This window comes from Marmota flaviventris, chromosome 11 (genome assembly GCF_047511675.1).
Source record: "Marmota flaviventris isolate mMarFla1 chromosome 11, mMarFla1.hap1, whole genome shotgun sequence".
NCBI lineage: Eukaryota > Metazoa > Chordata > Mammalia > Rodentia > Sciuridae > Marmota > Marmota flaviventris.
This window is the reverse complement of record NC_092508.1, coordinates 38,430,763-38,446,388: the sequence shown is the minus strand read 5'-3', so window position 1 is coordinate 38,446,388 and position 15,626 is coordinate 38,430,763. Positions and strand designations below refer to the sequence as shown.

General features: G+C 34.3%; 1 protein-coding gene across 1 annotated transcript in view; it reads left to right on the top strand.

The window, feature by feature from the left end:
* Window positions 1-15,626, top strand: part of Ccdc150 (coiled-coil domain containing 150) — a 135,748-nt gene that overhangs the window by 61,060 nt on the left and 59,062 nt on the right. Inside the window, exon 14 of the mRNA XM_027925000.2 lies at window positions 10,225-10,338. Within this exon, the coding sequence (XP_027780801.2) occupies window positions 10,225-10,338 (114 nt within the window). The remainder of the gene's footprint in view (window positions 1-10,224; window positions 10,339-15,626) is intronic.

Genomic DNA, 15,626 nt, shown 5'->3' with positions numbered 1-15,626 from the left:
AAGGAACTGAGCAGACACTTCTCAAAAGAGGATATACAATCAATCAACAAATATATAAAAAAAATGTTCAACATCTCTAGCAATTAGAGAAATGCAAATCAAAACTAAGATTTCATCTCATTCACTCAGAATGGCAACTATTGTGAATTCAAACAACAATGTGGGGGAAAAGGTACACTCATGCACTGCTGGTATAACTGCAAGTTGGTGCAACCAATATGGAAAGCAGTATGGTAATTCCTTGGAAAACTGGGAATGGAACCACCATTTGACCTAGTTATCCCACTCCTCATTCTATACCCAAAGGACTTAAACATTGCATACTACAGGGATACAGCCACATCAATATTTGTTACAGCACAATTCACAATAACTAATCTGTGGAACCAACCTACCTAGATGCCCTTCAGTAGATGAATGGATAAAGAAACTGTGGTACATATACACAATGGAATATTACTCAGCAATAAAAGAGAATAAAATCATGGCATTTGCAGGTAAATGGATGGAGTTGGAGAACATAATGCTAAGTGAAGTTAGCCAATCCCAAAAAACCAAATCCTAAATGTTTTCTTTGATATAAGGAGTCTGATTCATAGTGAGGTTGGGAGAGGGAGCATGGGAGGAATAGATGAACTCTAGATAGGGAAAGGGGATGAGAGGGGAAGGGAGCGGAATGGGGATAAAAAAGATGGTGGAATGAGATGGAAATCATTACTCTAAGTACATGAATGGAGACATGAATGGTGTGAATATACTTTGTATTCAATCAGAGATGTGAAAAATTGTTCTCTATATGTATAATATGAATTGTAATTCATTCTGTCATATATAGCATATTGGAATAAAAAATTAATTAATTTTTTAAAAAGTTATTTTGTGTTCCCTCTTCCTTTCCTCTAACCCCTGTCCCTAGAAATCACTGATTTCTTTTTCTGTTCCTATAATAATGTTTTTCTGAATGTCATATAAATGGAGTCACACAGTATGTGACATTTCAATCTAACTTCTTTCACTTATCATCAGGTGTTTGAGATTTATTCATACCATATGTATCAACAGTTTGTATTCACATATGGATGTATGAGATTCTTTATCCATTCACCAATTGAAGAGCATTTGGTTGTTTCTAGATTCTGGCAATTATGAATAAGGCCTCTATAAATATTCACATATATATTCTTATTTCTCTTAGTAAATATCAAGAGTTAGATTTTGGATTCTTTCAAAATATATGTTTAATACAATAGGAAAGTATTCAACTGTTTTTCAAAGGATCTATACAATCTTGCATCCCAACCAGGAATTTATGAGTTCCAGATTCTCTCCATACCCACGAACATATGATATTTTCAGCTCTTGGATTAATGTATTGTCATTGTAGTTGTAATTTATGTTTTTCCAATAACTAATAATAGTATCTTTTCATATGCTTATTTACTATTACGCATTGGAGCATCTACTCAAACCATTTTTTAATCCATTTTTAATTTGTTTTCTTGCTGAATTTTCAGAAATTTTAAAACATATTCTCATATTAAGTAAAAACATTCTTACTATTTGTATATATGCAAATTTGTGTCAGATATGTGTCTTATAAATATTTTCTTACATTTTATGACTTCTTTTCCTTTGAAGTGCAGAAGTTTTAAATTTGATGAATCCTAATTATCAATTTAAAAAATTTTATGGACCATACTTTAAAAAAATTTTTATAGAGAAGCATAATAGCTTTTAATATATATATATATATATATATATATATATATATATATATATATATATATATGGTGCTGAGGATTGAACCCAGTGCTTTACATGTGCTGGGCAAGTGCTCTACTACTGAGCCACAACCCCAGCCCTGGACCATACTTTTTCATATCATCTCTAAGAAGCTTTGCCTGTCCTAAGATGACCAAGATGTTATTTGTTTTCCTCTAGAAGTCTTACAGTTTATCATTAGACCTATTTTCTGCCCCTGACCAGTGCAGGCAGCTGAACTTAAGATGGCTTGTGTGAATTTGCAGGGACACCAGATAAAACAGACAAAATTTACCTTTACATAAGCTTCAGGACAGTTTCCCTCCTCTTGGCCTCAGGCTCCCCAAAAGGGAGAGCAAGAGAAAGTCACAAGAGGCTGGCAAGAGGGACAGCACGTTCAGAAGTGAGCTTTTATCCGGAGGACTCTTATTCTGACAAAGTTGTATCCAAAGGAAAAAAAAAAAAGGGCGGACAGATGAGTGTAACTTCGCCCTAGGGGCCCATCTCACAAAGATGACCCCTTGATATCTGAGCCAGACCCCACCCAAGCCATAGTGAATGCAGTGGTTGGTCAGAATCTGAGGCATCAAGACTGGAAGGGTATGGTCCTTCATTGTGGCTCCCTACACCTGTTATCCATTTTGACTTAATTTTTGCATATCATGTAAGGTCTATTTTAAGGTTCATTCTAATTTCAGATGGATAGCTGATTGTTCTAGTACCTTTTTAAAAAATCTATCAGTTGATAGGCATTCAGGTTGTTTCCATTTTTGAGATATTAATAATTCTATGAACATTTATACTCAATTTTTTCATGACCCATATTTTTAGTTGTCTTATATATATCCTTGGAGTTTAACTGCTAGGTCAAGGTAACTTTATTTTATCACTTTGAGAAATATTTGCCTAATCCAAGTCACAAAGACTTTTAGACTAGCTTTTTTAATTTAAACTTTTTTTTTAGTTTTACTTATTACATTTGGATCTGTGATTTTGAGTTAATTTTGTGTATGGTATAAGAGAGGGATTCATGCATTATTTTGCCTTTGGATATTCAGTTGTTCTAGAACCATCTGTAGAAAAGATGATTCTTTCTATTGGATAGTCTTGGCTTCCTGTCAAAATCAATCATAGAGGTATGACTTCATTCATGGACTTCCAGTTTTCTTACATTGTCCATTCTTATGCCAGTACCATACAGTATTGATTACTATAGTTTTATAGGAAGGTTAGACATCAAGATGTGCAAGTATTCTAATTTTGTTTTTTCAGGACTGTTTTGGCTGTTCTGATTCCTTACATTTCCATATCAATTTAGGATCAGCCTTTCCATGCCAGGTGTGGAAGAGCACACCTGTAATCCCAGTGACTCAAGAGGCTGAGGCAGGAGGATTGCATATTAGAGGCTAGCCTCAGCAACTTGGTGAAGTCCTTAGAAACTTAGCAAACCCTCTCTCAAAATAAAAATAAACGGTTGGGGATATAGCTCAGTGATAAAGCACCTCCGAGTTCAATCCCTGATATCAAAAAAGAAAAGGAAGTTGGAATCATTGAATGTATAGGTCAATTTGGGGAATATTTCAATCTTATACAATAAGTTGTATATTTTATAGATACAAAGAAAAAAAGTAATTTTACTTTATTCTTTTAAAAAATTTTTATTTGTTTTAATTAGTTATATATGATAGTAGAATGCATTTATGCACTTTGATATATCATACATAGATGGAATATAATTTCTCATTTTTCTGACTGTACATGTTGTAGAATCATATTGGTCATGTAGTCACATATATACCTACAGTAATAATGTCTGTTTCATTCTACTATCTTTCCTATCCCCATATCCCCACCCCTCCCCTCCCATTACTTCCCTCTACCTAATTTAAGGTAACACTTTTCTTCCCTAATGCCCCCCGCTTTATTGTGAATTAGCATCCACATATTAGAGAAAACATTCGGCTTTTGGTTTTGTGGGATTGGCTTATTTCACTTAGCATGATATTCTCCAACTCCAACCATTTACTGTCAAATGCCCTAATTTCACTCTTCTTTAAAGCTGAATAGTATTCCATTGAGTATATATACCACATTTTCTTTATCCATTCATCTATTGAGAGACATCTTGATTGGTTCCATAGTCTAGCTATTGTGAGTTGAGCTGCTATAAACTTTGATGTGGCTACGTCACTATAGTATGCTGATTTTAAGTCCCTTGGGTATAAATCAAGAAGTAGCTTAGCTGGATCAAATGGTGGTTCCAGTCCCAATTTTCTGAGGAATCTCCATACTGCTTTCCATAGTGGTTGCAGCAATTTGCAGTCCCACCAGCAATGTTTGAGGGTGCCTTTTCACCACATCCTCGCAAACATTTATTCTTGACTGTATTCTTGATAGTGCCATTCTGACAGGAATGAGAAAACTTTGAGTAGTTTTGATTTGCATTTCTCTAATTGCTCAAGATGTTGAAAATTTTTTTATATATTTGTTGATCAGTTGTATTTCTTCTTCTGAGAAGTGTCAGTTCAGTTCTTTAGCCCATTATTGACTGGGTTATTTGGGGTTTTTGGTGTTAAGTATTTTAAGTTCTTTATATATCCTAGAGATTAATGCTTTATTGGAGGTGCATGTGGTAAAGTTTTTTCCCCTAATCTGTAGGCTCTCTCCTGACATTATTAAATGTGTCCTTTGCTGAGAAGAAGCTTGTTAGTTTGAACCCATCCCATTTATTGGTTCTTGATTTTACTTCTTGTGCTTTAGGAATCCTGTTAAGGAAATCATCTCCTAGACTGACGTGGTGAATATTTCAGCCTTTTTTTTCCGAATAGCTGCAGGGTCTCTGTTCTAGTGCCTAAGTCTTTGATCCACTTCGAGTTAATTTTTTGTGCAGGGTGAGAAATAGAGGTTTAATTTAATTTGTCAGTTTTGCCAGCACCATTTGTTGAATAGCCTGTCTTTTCTCCAGTGGATATTTTTGGCACCCTTGTCCAGTATGAGATAACCGTATTTATGTAGGTTTGTCTCTGTGTCCTCTATTCTGTACCATTGGTCTACAAGTCTATTTTGGTGCCAATACCATGCCATTTTTGTTACTATAGCTTTGTAGTATAGTTTAAGGTCTGGTATGTTTTGCTTCCTGCTTCACTTTTGCTGAGGATTGCTTTAGCTATTCTGGGTCTCTTATTTTTCCAAATAAATTTTATGATTGTTTTTTCTATTTCTATGAAGAATTTTCATTGGTATTTTTAATAGGAATGGAATTAAATCTGTATAACACTTTTGGTAGGATGGCCATTTTGACAATATTAACTCTACCTATCCAGGAGCATGGGAGATCTTTCCATCTTCTGAGGTTTCTTCAATTTCTTTCTTTAGTGTTATGTAGTTTTCATTGTAGGGGTCTTTCTTCTCTTTTGTTAGATTTATTCTCAGGTTTTTGTTTGTTTGTTTGTATTTTGAGGCTATTATGAATGGATTAGTTTTTCTAATTTCTCTTTCAGGGGATTCATTGCTGATGTATAGGAATGCATTTGATTTATGGGTGTTGATTTTATATCTTGTTACTTTGCTGAATTCATTTATTAGTTCTAGAAGTTTTCTGGTGGTATTTTTTGGATCTTGTAGGTACAGGATCATGTCATTGCAAATAGTGATAGTTTGAGTTTTTCTTTACCTATTTGTATCCCTTTAATTGCTCTGGCTAGAGTTTCAAGGATGATATTGAACAGAAATGGTGAAAGAGGACATCCTTGTCTTACTCCAGTTTTTAGCAGGAATGCTTTCAATTTTTCTCCCTTTAGAATGATGCTGGCCTTTGGTTTAGCATATATAGCTTTTACAATGTCGAGGTATGTTCCTGCTGTCCCTAGTTTTTATATTGTTTTGAACATGAAGGTGTGCTGTATTTTGTTGAATGCTTTTTCTGCATCTATTGAGATGATCACATGATTCTTGTTTGTAAGTCTATAATATGATGAAATATGTTTATTGATTTCCATATATGAACCACCTCTGCATCCCTGGAATGAATCTCACTTGATCGTGGTGCAATATCTTTTTAATATGTTTTTGTATGCAATTTGCCAGAATTTTATTGAGTATTTTTTCATCTGTGTTCATCAGGGATATTGGTCTGAAGTTTTCTTTCCTTGATTTGTCTTTGTCTGGTTTTGGTATTGGTGATTTTAGCCTCATAGAATAAATTTGGAAGGGTTCTCTCCTTTTCTATTTCATGGAATACTTTGAGGAGTATTGGTGTTAATTCTTCTTTGAAAATCTTGTAGAATTCGGCTGAGAATACATTTGGTCCTGGGCTTTTTTTGGTTGGTAGGCTTTTGATGGTGTTTTCTATTTCATGATTTGAAACTGATCTGTTTAAATCATGTATGACCTCCTCATTCAGTTTGAGTAGGTCATATGTTTCTAGAAATTTGTCGATGTCTTTGATATTTTCTATTTTATTAGAATGTAAATTTTCAAAATAGTCTAATTATCCTCTGTATTTCAAGCATGTTCTTTGTGATATTTCCTTTTTCATCTTGTATTTTAGTAATTTGAGTTTTCTCTTCATTTATTATTTCAAATTTTGCTGCTTTTATTTCTTTGCCTTATATAATTGCCTTGACTAGAACCTCCAGTACAGTGTTGAATAGAAATGGTTTAGAGCAGGGGCTGGGGATGTGGCTCAAGCGGTAGTGCGCTGGCATGCATGCGGCCCTGGTTCGATCCTCAGCACCACATACAAACAAAGATGTTGTATCTGCCAAAAAGCTAAAAAAAATAAATATTAAAAAATATTCTCTCTCTCTCTCTTTAAAAAAAAAAAAAGAAAGAAATGGTTTAGAGCAGACATTCTTGTCTTGTTCCTGTTGTTAGTTGAAAACTTTTAGCTTGTTGACATTAAGATCATGTTAGCTGTGTGTGTTTTTTGCTTGGTTTTTTTTTTTTTTGTAGACACTTTTATAAAAATGAGGAAATCTCCTTCTATTCTTCATTTGTTGGGAATTTTTGCCATGAAAGTATGCTGAATTTTGTCAAATAGTTTTTCTAAGTTCATTGAGATAATCTTGTGGACTTTTTCTTTTATTCTATTACTATGGTACATTAAAACTTAAGGTTTGGGTCTTAAATGTTCCTGAAAAGTCATTTGCTAAAGGCTTAGTTTCAGCTGATGGTACTGTTGAATGTGGCAGAAACATTTGAAAGTTGGAGCCTAATTAGAGGAAGAAGGTCATGGGGTCATGACTATGAAGGGCTTATTTTGTCCCTGGTCCTTTCCCACCCCTTCTCTACTTCCTGGCTGCCAGGAAGTGAGCAGCTTTGCTTCACCATGCTCCCTGCCATGGTGGTCCTGTCTTATCACAGACCCAGAAACAATGGAGGCAAGTGACCATGGATTGAATCCTCTCAAACTGTTAGCCAAAATAGATCTTTCCTCCTTAAAGTTGGTTTCTGTCAGGTATTTTGTCACACTGACAAAAAGCTGAAGAATGCAATTACATTGATTTTAAATTCTTAACTAAGATTACATTAATGAAGCTTAGATAAACTTCATGATGAATAAGGCTATTTGTATCTTGTTGGATTTGGCTTTCTAGTATTTTGTTGAGATTTTTTTCCATTTGTATTCATTCATAATGATATTGTTCTGTGGCTTTCTTTTCTTTTGTAATGTCAATTTTGTTTGACAATATTGGCCTTCTAAAATGATTGGTAAGTGTATTTTTCTGTTTTTGTGAGAGTTTATGCAGTTGGTATTAATTCTTCTAGAGTTTTGTAACATTTATCACTGAAAATCATCTGGTTCAGAGATTTTTTTTGTTATTGTTCTTCTGTTTTAAATTATTGCTGATTTAGCATCTTGTAGATCTCTTTAGATTTGTTTTTCTTTTGTCACTTTCGGTAGATTACATATTCTAAGAATTTTTCTGTTTCATCTAGGCTACCTAACTTGTTGGTATGCAGTTGATTGGAATAGTCCTTTATTTTTTTCCCTTCATTCTGTAGTAATGTCCTTTATTTTACTGCTAATTTTATTTATTTATTTATTTAGGAGCACCTCTATCTTTTTAAAAAGCATTTTTAAATTTACACGGAGTAAAATTCATTCTTTTTGATACACAGTTCTTTGCATTTGGATAAAAGAATAGTCATGTGACCATTAAGACAATCAAGATACAGAATAGTTCCATCACCCCTCCTCTGCCCAAATTCCCTCATTCTGCTTTATCCTTAGTCCCTGGCAATCTGTTCTTTGTTTTTATAGTTTAAAACAAATTGTGATAAAACACCACATAAAATTTACCATTTAACCCTTTTTAAGTATACAATTCAATGACATTAAAGACATTCACAATGTTGTGCCACCAGCACCGCTGTTCATTTCCATAACTTTTACAACATACAACAGAAACTCTGTACCCATTAAACTATAATGCCCCTCCCCGAAGACCCCAACAACCTCTGTTCTCCTTTCAGTCTCCATGAGTTGGCCTCGTCCAGATACTGAACATATGAATTACCCAACATCTGTCCTTTTGTGTCTGGTTTGTTTCACTTAGCATAATACTTTCAAAGTTCATTCATGCTGTAGCATATGCCAGAATTCCCTTCCTTTTAAAGGCTGCATAATATTTAAAAATATATATATATATATGCTATATATATATGCTGCATTTTGCTTTCCCATTCAGCAGTTGATAGACTTGTGAATGGTTTCTATCTTTTGGTTATTGTGAATAATGCTTCTATGAACATTGACGTACAAGATTTACTGCTAATTTTAGTAATTTGTGTTCTCTTTTTTTTTCTTGATTAGCTTAGTCAACTGTTTCATCTAGGCTTTATTAATGTTCTTTATTGTTTTTCTCTTCTTTATTTATGTTCTAATATTTATTATTTGCATCTTCTGTCTTTAACTTGTTCTTTTTTTGTTCTAGTTTTCTAAGATAAGCTTAGGTTAATGCTTTGAGAAGTACTCTTTTTAAAAAAATATAGACATTTATAGCTATCAACTTTCTTCTCTGGACTGCATACCAGGAGTTTTGTTATCTTGTGTTTTTTATTCGTTTCAAATTATTCTTTAACTTCCCTTGAGATTTCTTTTTTAACCTATTGGTTGTTTAAAACTTTGTTTATTTCCTTATATATGTGAATTTCCCAGATTTCTCTGTTTTATTGATTTCAGTTTTATTCCACTATGGTTGGAGGACATACTTAGCATCATTTTGGTTCTTTTAAATTTATTGAGAGTTGTTTTATGGAGAATGTTTTATAAGCACTTTAAAAAAATGTATATTCTGCTCTTGTTGGAGGATTATTCTCTAGATGTTTTGTTAGGTCTATTTAGTTTATAGTGTTGTACAAGTTTTCTATTTCCTCATTGAGCTTTTGTCTAGTTGTTTTATCAGTTATTCATAGGTGGGATATTGAAATTTCCAGTTATGCTTAAATAAATTATTTCTCCTTTCAACTCTGTCATTTTAGGCTTCATATATTTTTGGACTCTGTTGTTAAATGAATATATTTATAAATATTCTGGATGAGAGTATTTTAATATACTCATTTATCTCACCAATTTTCAATCTTAATGTCTAATACTAGCGTAGTCATTTCATTTTTTTTAGATTATTTTTTACATGGTATGTACTTTCCACTGAGCTACATGCCCAGCTCTTTATTTCTGCCTTTTCAGTATGAATGGTTTTTATTACTTTTTCTTGCTTTATTGCAACAGCTATGGCCTCCTTATAATGCTGAATAGAAATAGTGAGAGTAGATATCCGTGTCTTTTTCCCAGTCTTGGCAGGGGAGGTGGCAATTAATCTTTCACTATTAAGAATGATATCAACTGTAGGATTTTTGTAGGTATGTTTTAATCAGGTAGAAGTGATTGTTTCACTTCTAGTTTGTTAATATCTAAATTATGTATCAGTGTTGAATTTTTTTTGAAATGCTTATTCTTTATTGAGATGGTCGAATAGTTTTTCTTCTGTAATTTATTGATGTGGTAGATGGTACTAATTGATGATGAATATTCAACTAACTTTACCAGGATAACCACATAGGTCTTATATCCTTTTTTGAATATTGCTGGATTTGTTTTACTAATATTTCATTGAGGATTTCTGCATCTACATTCATAAGCTCAAATTAATCTTTAAGCAAATACTAAGTACCAGGAGGACTTTCACTTCTAGTAAAGGTAAGCTGTATCATGTGGGGTAACCCTCCTACTGAAAACAACTAGTAAAGCAGAAAGAATTAAAAAGAAAATAAAAACACAAACTGTTTAGAACACTATAGAGCTATCAGACTGACTTGTCAAATCTCCACACTTAGACTCGAGGAATATTTGCACGAGCTACTTGAACATTTGCACAAGTTAGAACTGTCATTTTAGAAATAAGATTATATTTATGGATATGGCATAAATAGTTTCTTTTCTCCTCTTATTTTTCAAAGGCAGACATAAATGCATTAAACCAAAATCTGCAGGCATTAGTAGAAGAAAATAAGAACCTGGCAGATCAAATAGCTTCTCTGGAACTTCAGCGAGCCACTTCTGAATACCATGGGGTGGGTATGAAAAGGTCAGTCTGAGTTAGAAAATAATGACTAATGAGTTTTTTAAAAATCCAAAGTCAGGAGATAGGTTTTCTCTGGTGTGTGTATGTGTGTGTGTGTGTGTGTGCATGCGTGTGTGCATGTATTAGTAATTATCATAAATCCTGAATAATGGGATAAATATGGCAGACATATCTGTAGTTTTCAAACAATAGAAGATTTAAGAAAGCAAGAATTTAAGGTAGTTACTAAATGACCACCTACACAGATGATGTATAATCTAAAAAGCACAACTATAGCTGATGTTTCAAAATATTTTCTCTCCCATAAATTGAGGAAGAATCTTGTGTTTTCCCCTGTCAGTTTCTTCCATTATGTAATCAGTAATATATCTGTTTTCTAGAAGATATTTGATGATGTTAGTTCATTATAAATAAATGGTAGAGTTCTTAAAACATCTCTAAGTGGGGGGAATTAAAGAGATGATCATTCTGTTAACAAGTTAATAATTTTTCTTATAATAATTTTTGTGTTTTTGAATACTTGAAAAGGAATTAGTTGTTATTTTTATAACATGCAAATCAGTTTTGAAAATTTTCATATAAAGTCCTGATATGAGTCTCTTATATGAACTAAATTTTAAGCCTGTCGTAAACTGCTGATTACTTCAACTAAGAAGAATTTATATAAACTAAGTAAATTATCTTACATTTTCATGGATTTTAAGCCTAGGTTTCAATTTGGGGCTATGATCTTTAACCTTCAATGCAGAGAGGGTTAGAATAATTACCACATTGATTAGAAACTAACCTCTTTATGTATCTACTTTCAATCTCTTCTAATAAAAGAATAGAAGTTATCCATCCACCTTTATACTCCTTTCTTCTAGCATAATGCCTAATGCATATTAGGAAACATTGATCAAATAAAGTACAGAGTCAGTCGCATATCTGGCCAGGCTGTAAGGATTGTCATCTTGAGTGCTAATTGCCCATCATGAGCCCTTACATGTAGTATACATGAATAAATATTATTCTCTCTCCTTTTTCTTTCACATATTCTAATATTAGGTTTATTTTTGCCACTTTAGCCTTCAGTGATAATGCAATTTAAGTCCATTACCACAGGCAGTTAAGCAGGCAACTACAGTAAGAAAAAATCCAAATGTAGTAGGAAAGTTACTATTCCTGAACTCAAGTTGAATGATTGTTCCCTACTTCTCTTTTGCATTTTAACCACACATTGTTAAATAGTAGCACCAAATAGAAATACAGTTCCCTATGCAATAGAACTTTAATAATTTGAAATTCAACTGTATCAAAGTTGGTTCAATCTGCTGCTGAGGCCTATGTCATATTTTCACTAAAATTCTTGCTTAAATTCTGCTTATAAAGTTACTTTATATGCCAATATCTCATTCATTTTATATATTCTTTCAACAGTGTCTGCTAACTTTTTTATAGTTCAAAAAATTATTTTAGGGCTAGGATGGCTCCTTGGTAGAACACCTGCCTAGATGCATAAGGTTTTGGATATGATCCCCAAGACCACAAAAAGAAAAAAAAATACACACACACACACACACACATATACATACATACATATTTTTAGAAAGTGTTTTGTGACTTACTCTTTGTGTTAGCTTTCCATCACTATGACAAAATACTTGAGATAATCAACTTAAAGGAGAAAAAAATTATTTTGGATCACCATTTTAGAGATTTTAGTCCATGGTTAGTTGGCTTATTGCTTTGGGTCTGTGGCAAGGCAGTACATATGGCAGAAGAGTTACTTACCTCTTCATGGCTGGAAAGCAAAAAGAGACAGGAAGGGCCAGGTTCACAGTAACCACTTCATTGGGCACACTCCCAGTGACCTAACTTCCCTCCACTAGCTCCTACCTCCTAAAGGTTCCACCACTTCCCATTAATGCCACTAGCTGGTGACCAAGCCTTCAACACATGGGCCTTTGGGGAGCATTCCAGATCACAAACCATAGCACTGTGGATCCATGACAACCTACCTTTCATATCTTAAGATAATTCTTCTGTGGTTGTTCCTGCAATATCCTTGTGTTTCTGAATTGAAAGATATAATCTAAACATTGACATTTTTCTTTGTACAACTCAGAATCCAAAGTGTTCACTCATTTAAGTAGTTTCTAATTTCCAGTCTCTGATTGATTAAAGTACAGGGCCTATTTAAATAATCTGTAAACAATAAGTAAGTGCCTTAGCAACTGGTAACAATTCTCTTTGTCATGATTTTAAATAAGTGACCCTGTGTCAAATGTTGTTACATTTTGACTTTATTTAGTCTTATTATGTTGGCATTCTCTTTGGTGGCAAAAAGGGGAAATAATTATCTTTAAAGTGTATTTAAATATTAATAGAATTTCTCTATCCCTTTGCATAAAAGGGAATTTTATTGAGGGGAAAAAAGTGCCATGTTTAAAAACTTCCTGGACCCCTTTTACAGGAGACCAAGATCATCTATATTATTAAAACAAAACAACCCCCCCCAAAAAAAACCTTTCCATATTCCAAGAAGATAAATGAAGTTATTTTTGAATGTTTTATATTTGTTATAGCAATCATATTTTAGGTTGGATCTAGTTCTTATTTTTTAATATGCTGTATACTTTATAGCACATTGGGAAAACTTAATTTATAGAACTTGAAACTGACTTTTAAATAATGAAGTTTTTGTTGTAGTTTTATTTTTGTAACATATTGACCTCATAACTTATTTGTGACTGAAGAGTTGGTCAAAATATAATCCTAAACTATGTTTCATTTATGGAATGATTTTTGGATCATAGTTTCCAAAATAGAAAAAGGGGCTGTATATCTTTCACAAACAGAATGTTAGTTAATGACTAGCTAATTTTATGATATCATTAATAACACACTTCATTTCCCTTAGGTTATTTTTAAATTTTTTTTTAGTTTTAAATGAACACAATGTCTTTATTTATTTATTTATTTGTATGTGGGTGCTCAAGATCGAACCCAGTGTCTCACACATGCCAGGCCAGTGCTCTATTGAGCCACAACCCCAGTCCATCCCTTAGATTATTTTGAAACCAATATTTTAGTTGTCTCATTGTGCCGCAGTCTGGCTGGGCACAATCAGGAGCCACTTGTCAAAAGAAACTAACTTTATTTTTAGAACCAAACACGCCAAACAAACAGCATCTCAGGAAAAACCCCTCAGAGCCTCAACTGCCACCACCGGCTTTCCACAAGCCTGTCTCTCCCCCCACAAGCTTCTCTCCACCTCCCACAATCCTCCTGCTCTTGAGGCCGATTGGCTGGGTCACGTGGGCAGAGCCAAAAAGTCCCCCAATGAGCAGCTCCGTGGTCTGAAAGGGCAGGGAAACAGTCCAATGAGCATCACCGCAGAGGAGCCAATCAGCTAGATGTTGCTGGGGCCGAGGAGCCAATCAGCTAGATGTTGCTGGGGCCGCTGTGAGCCAATCATCAGCCGGCAGCTGGATTGCTGGCAGCTGGAAGTTTGCTGGGGCCCCTTCGGCTGTGGCTCTCAACATCTCCCCCTCTCTGTTTAAACAACAAGCATGTGGCTTAGGGACCGTGCCTGTTAGGCAGTCCAATTCAACATATGGTCCTTACCCGTCATCGGATGAACTGACCTCTAGGCGTCAGCCTCCTGTCTTAGGTTGGTACCACTGCAATTGGATCATACCCGTCACTGACTACCGGTCCAGCATACAGCTATACTTGTGGATAGGCCTTTGCACCAGTGGGGGGGTGAGGTTCTTTGCCTCACCTCTGTTGGCCCCCAAATTTTAGACCATCACTAGTAGAGGAGGATGCAAAATGCCATGACATTAAGCCAATTGAGGGCTCCTTTGAAAAATTGTACCACCGGTGACATCATCAGCAAAAATACCCCAACACTACCACAAGTCGCTGCACCAACAGATAGTTCAAAATGCATACAGGTGAGCTCACAATGTGTCCAGGCAAGTTCTGCAAGCAGTTCAGTGATGGCTATTGTAGAAGGTGTAGATTGGTTTTATCTTTGACTTCACCAGCACTGGGATGAAGATAGGAATTCTGGCAATAATGGCTAAAGAAAAAATTATGTAACATTACAGAAGGCACTAAAAGAAAACAATTTTCTTAACAATTTACATTGTCTTTAAGAGAATTATTAAATATAATGAAAAGGAAAGGTGAAAGTAAACAAACAGATCTGTTAACCTTCTTTTTTGTTTACATATTAAAACAATCCTCAACAGTTGTTTACCCAATATAAATTAAACCATATAAATCACGTGAAAAAAAAAATATTTGGATCCATTTTATCATGAGCGCTCATCATATATGATATATGGACATTCAAACATATAACACAAAACACAAGTGTGCACACATAACATAATACATACAACACATAACATTATAGTAAAGGCCTTATAACTTTTTACAGGTGAAATCTCCATTGCAATGTTTAAAAACTCTATAGTCAAAAAATAGAACTGATCAGCAAAACATTAACCTAGGTCTGTATGAGCTCAAAAAACAAAATAGAACTTCATGATATGGCAAAGGGCAATAATAAAATAGATATTGAAAAAAGCATCCTGGTTCTGTTGCAGATGTAAGAATAGCCAAACTGGAGTTTTGGATATCAGTTGTTATGGATTTGAGCCAAATCATCTTCTTTTTGGTCTGTAGAAATCGCTTTAGTTAATCTTTCTGGAATCCAAATCGGCTGCTGTTCTCCCTGTGGAAACACATAAACAGACCCCCGACTCCAGACAATCACTGGGTCAGGACCTTGGTTAATCTCTCTGGAATCCAAATCGGCTGCTGTTCTCCCTGTGGAAACACACAAACAGACCCCCGACTCCAGACAATTACTGGGTCAGGACCTTTCCATTGTCCTGTTAGAATATCCTTCCAAAGTACCTTGGGCTTATGTACATTTTTTGGACACATATGCCTTTCCGCAGCACTAAGTCCTGATGAATCCAAATTTAAAAAGTTTAGAGTAAAAAGGGTTATTTTAAGTTTATCTTTGGGGAATATATACCCCTTCCCAATTCCTTCTTTTTGCTTAAATAAGTACATTTTAATAGTTTGATGAGCTCTTTCAACTATGCCTTGTCCCTGTGGATTGTATGGGATTCCTGTTATATGAGTAATGCCAAATGTTGAGCAAAATTGTTTAAAAGAGGTAGAAGTATAACCAGGGGCATTATCTGTTTTTAACTGTTTTGGAACACCCACAGTGGCAAAATTTTGTAAGCAATGAGCTATAACATCTTTAGT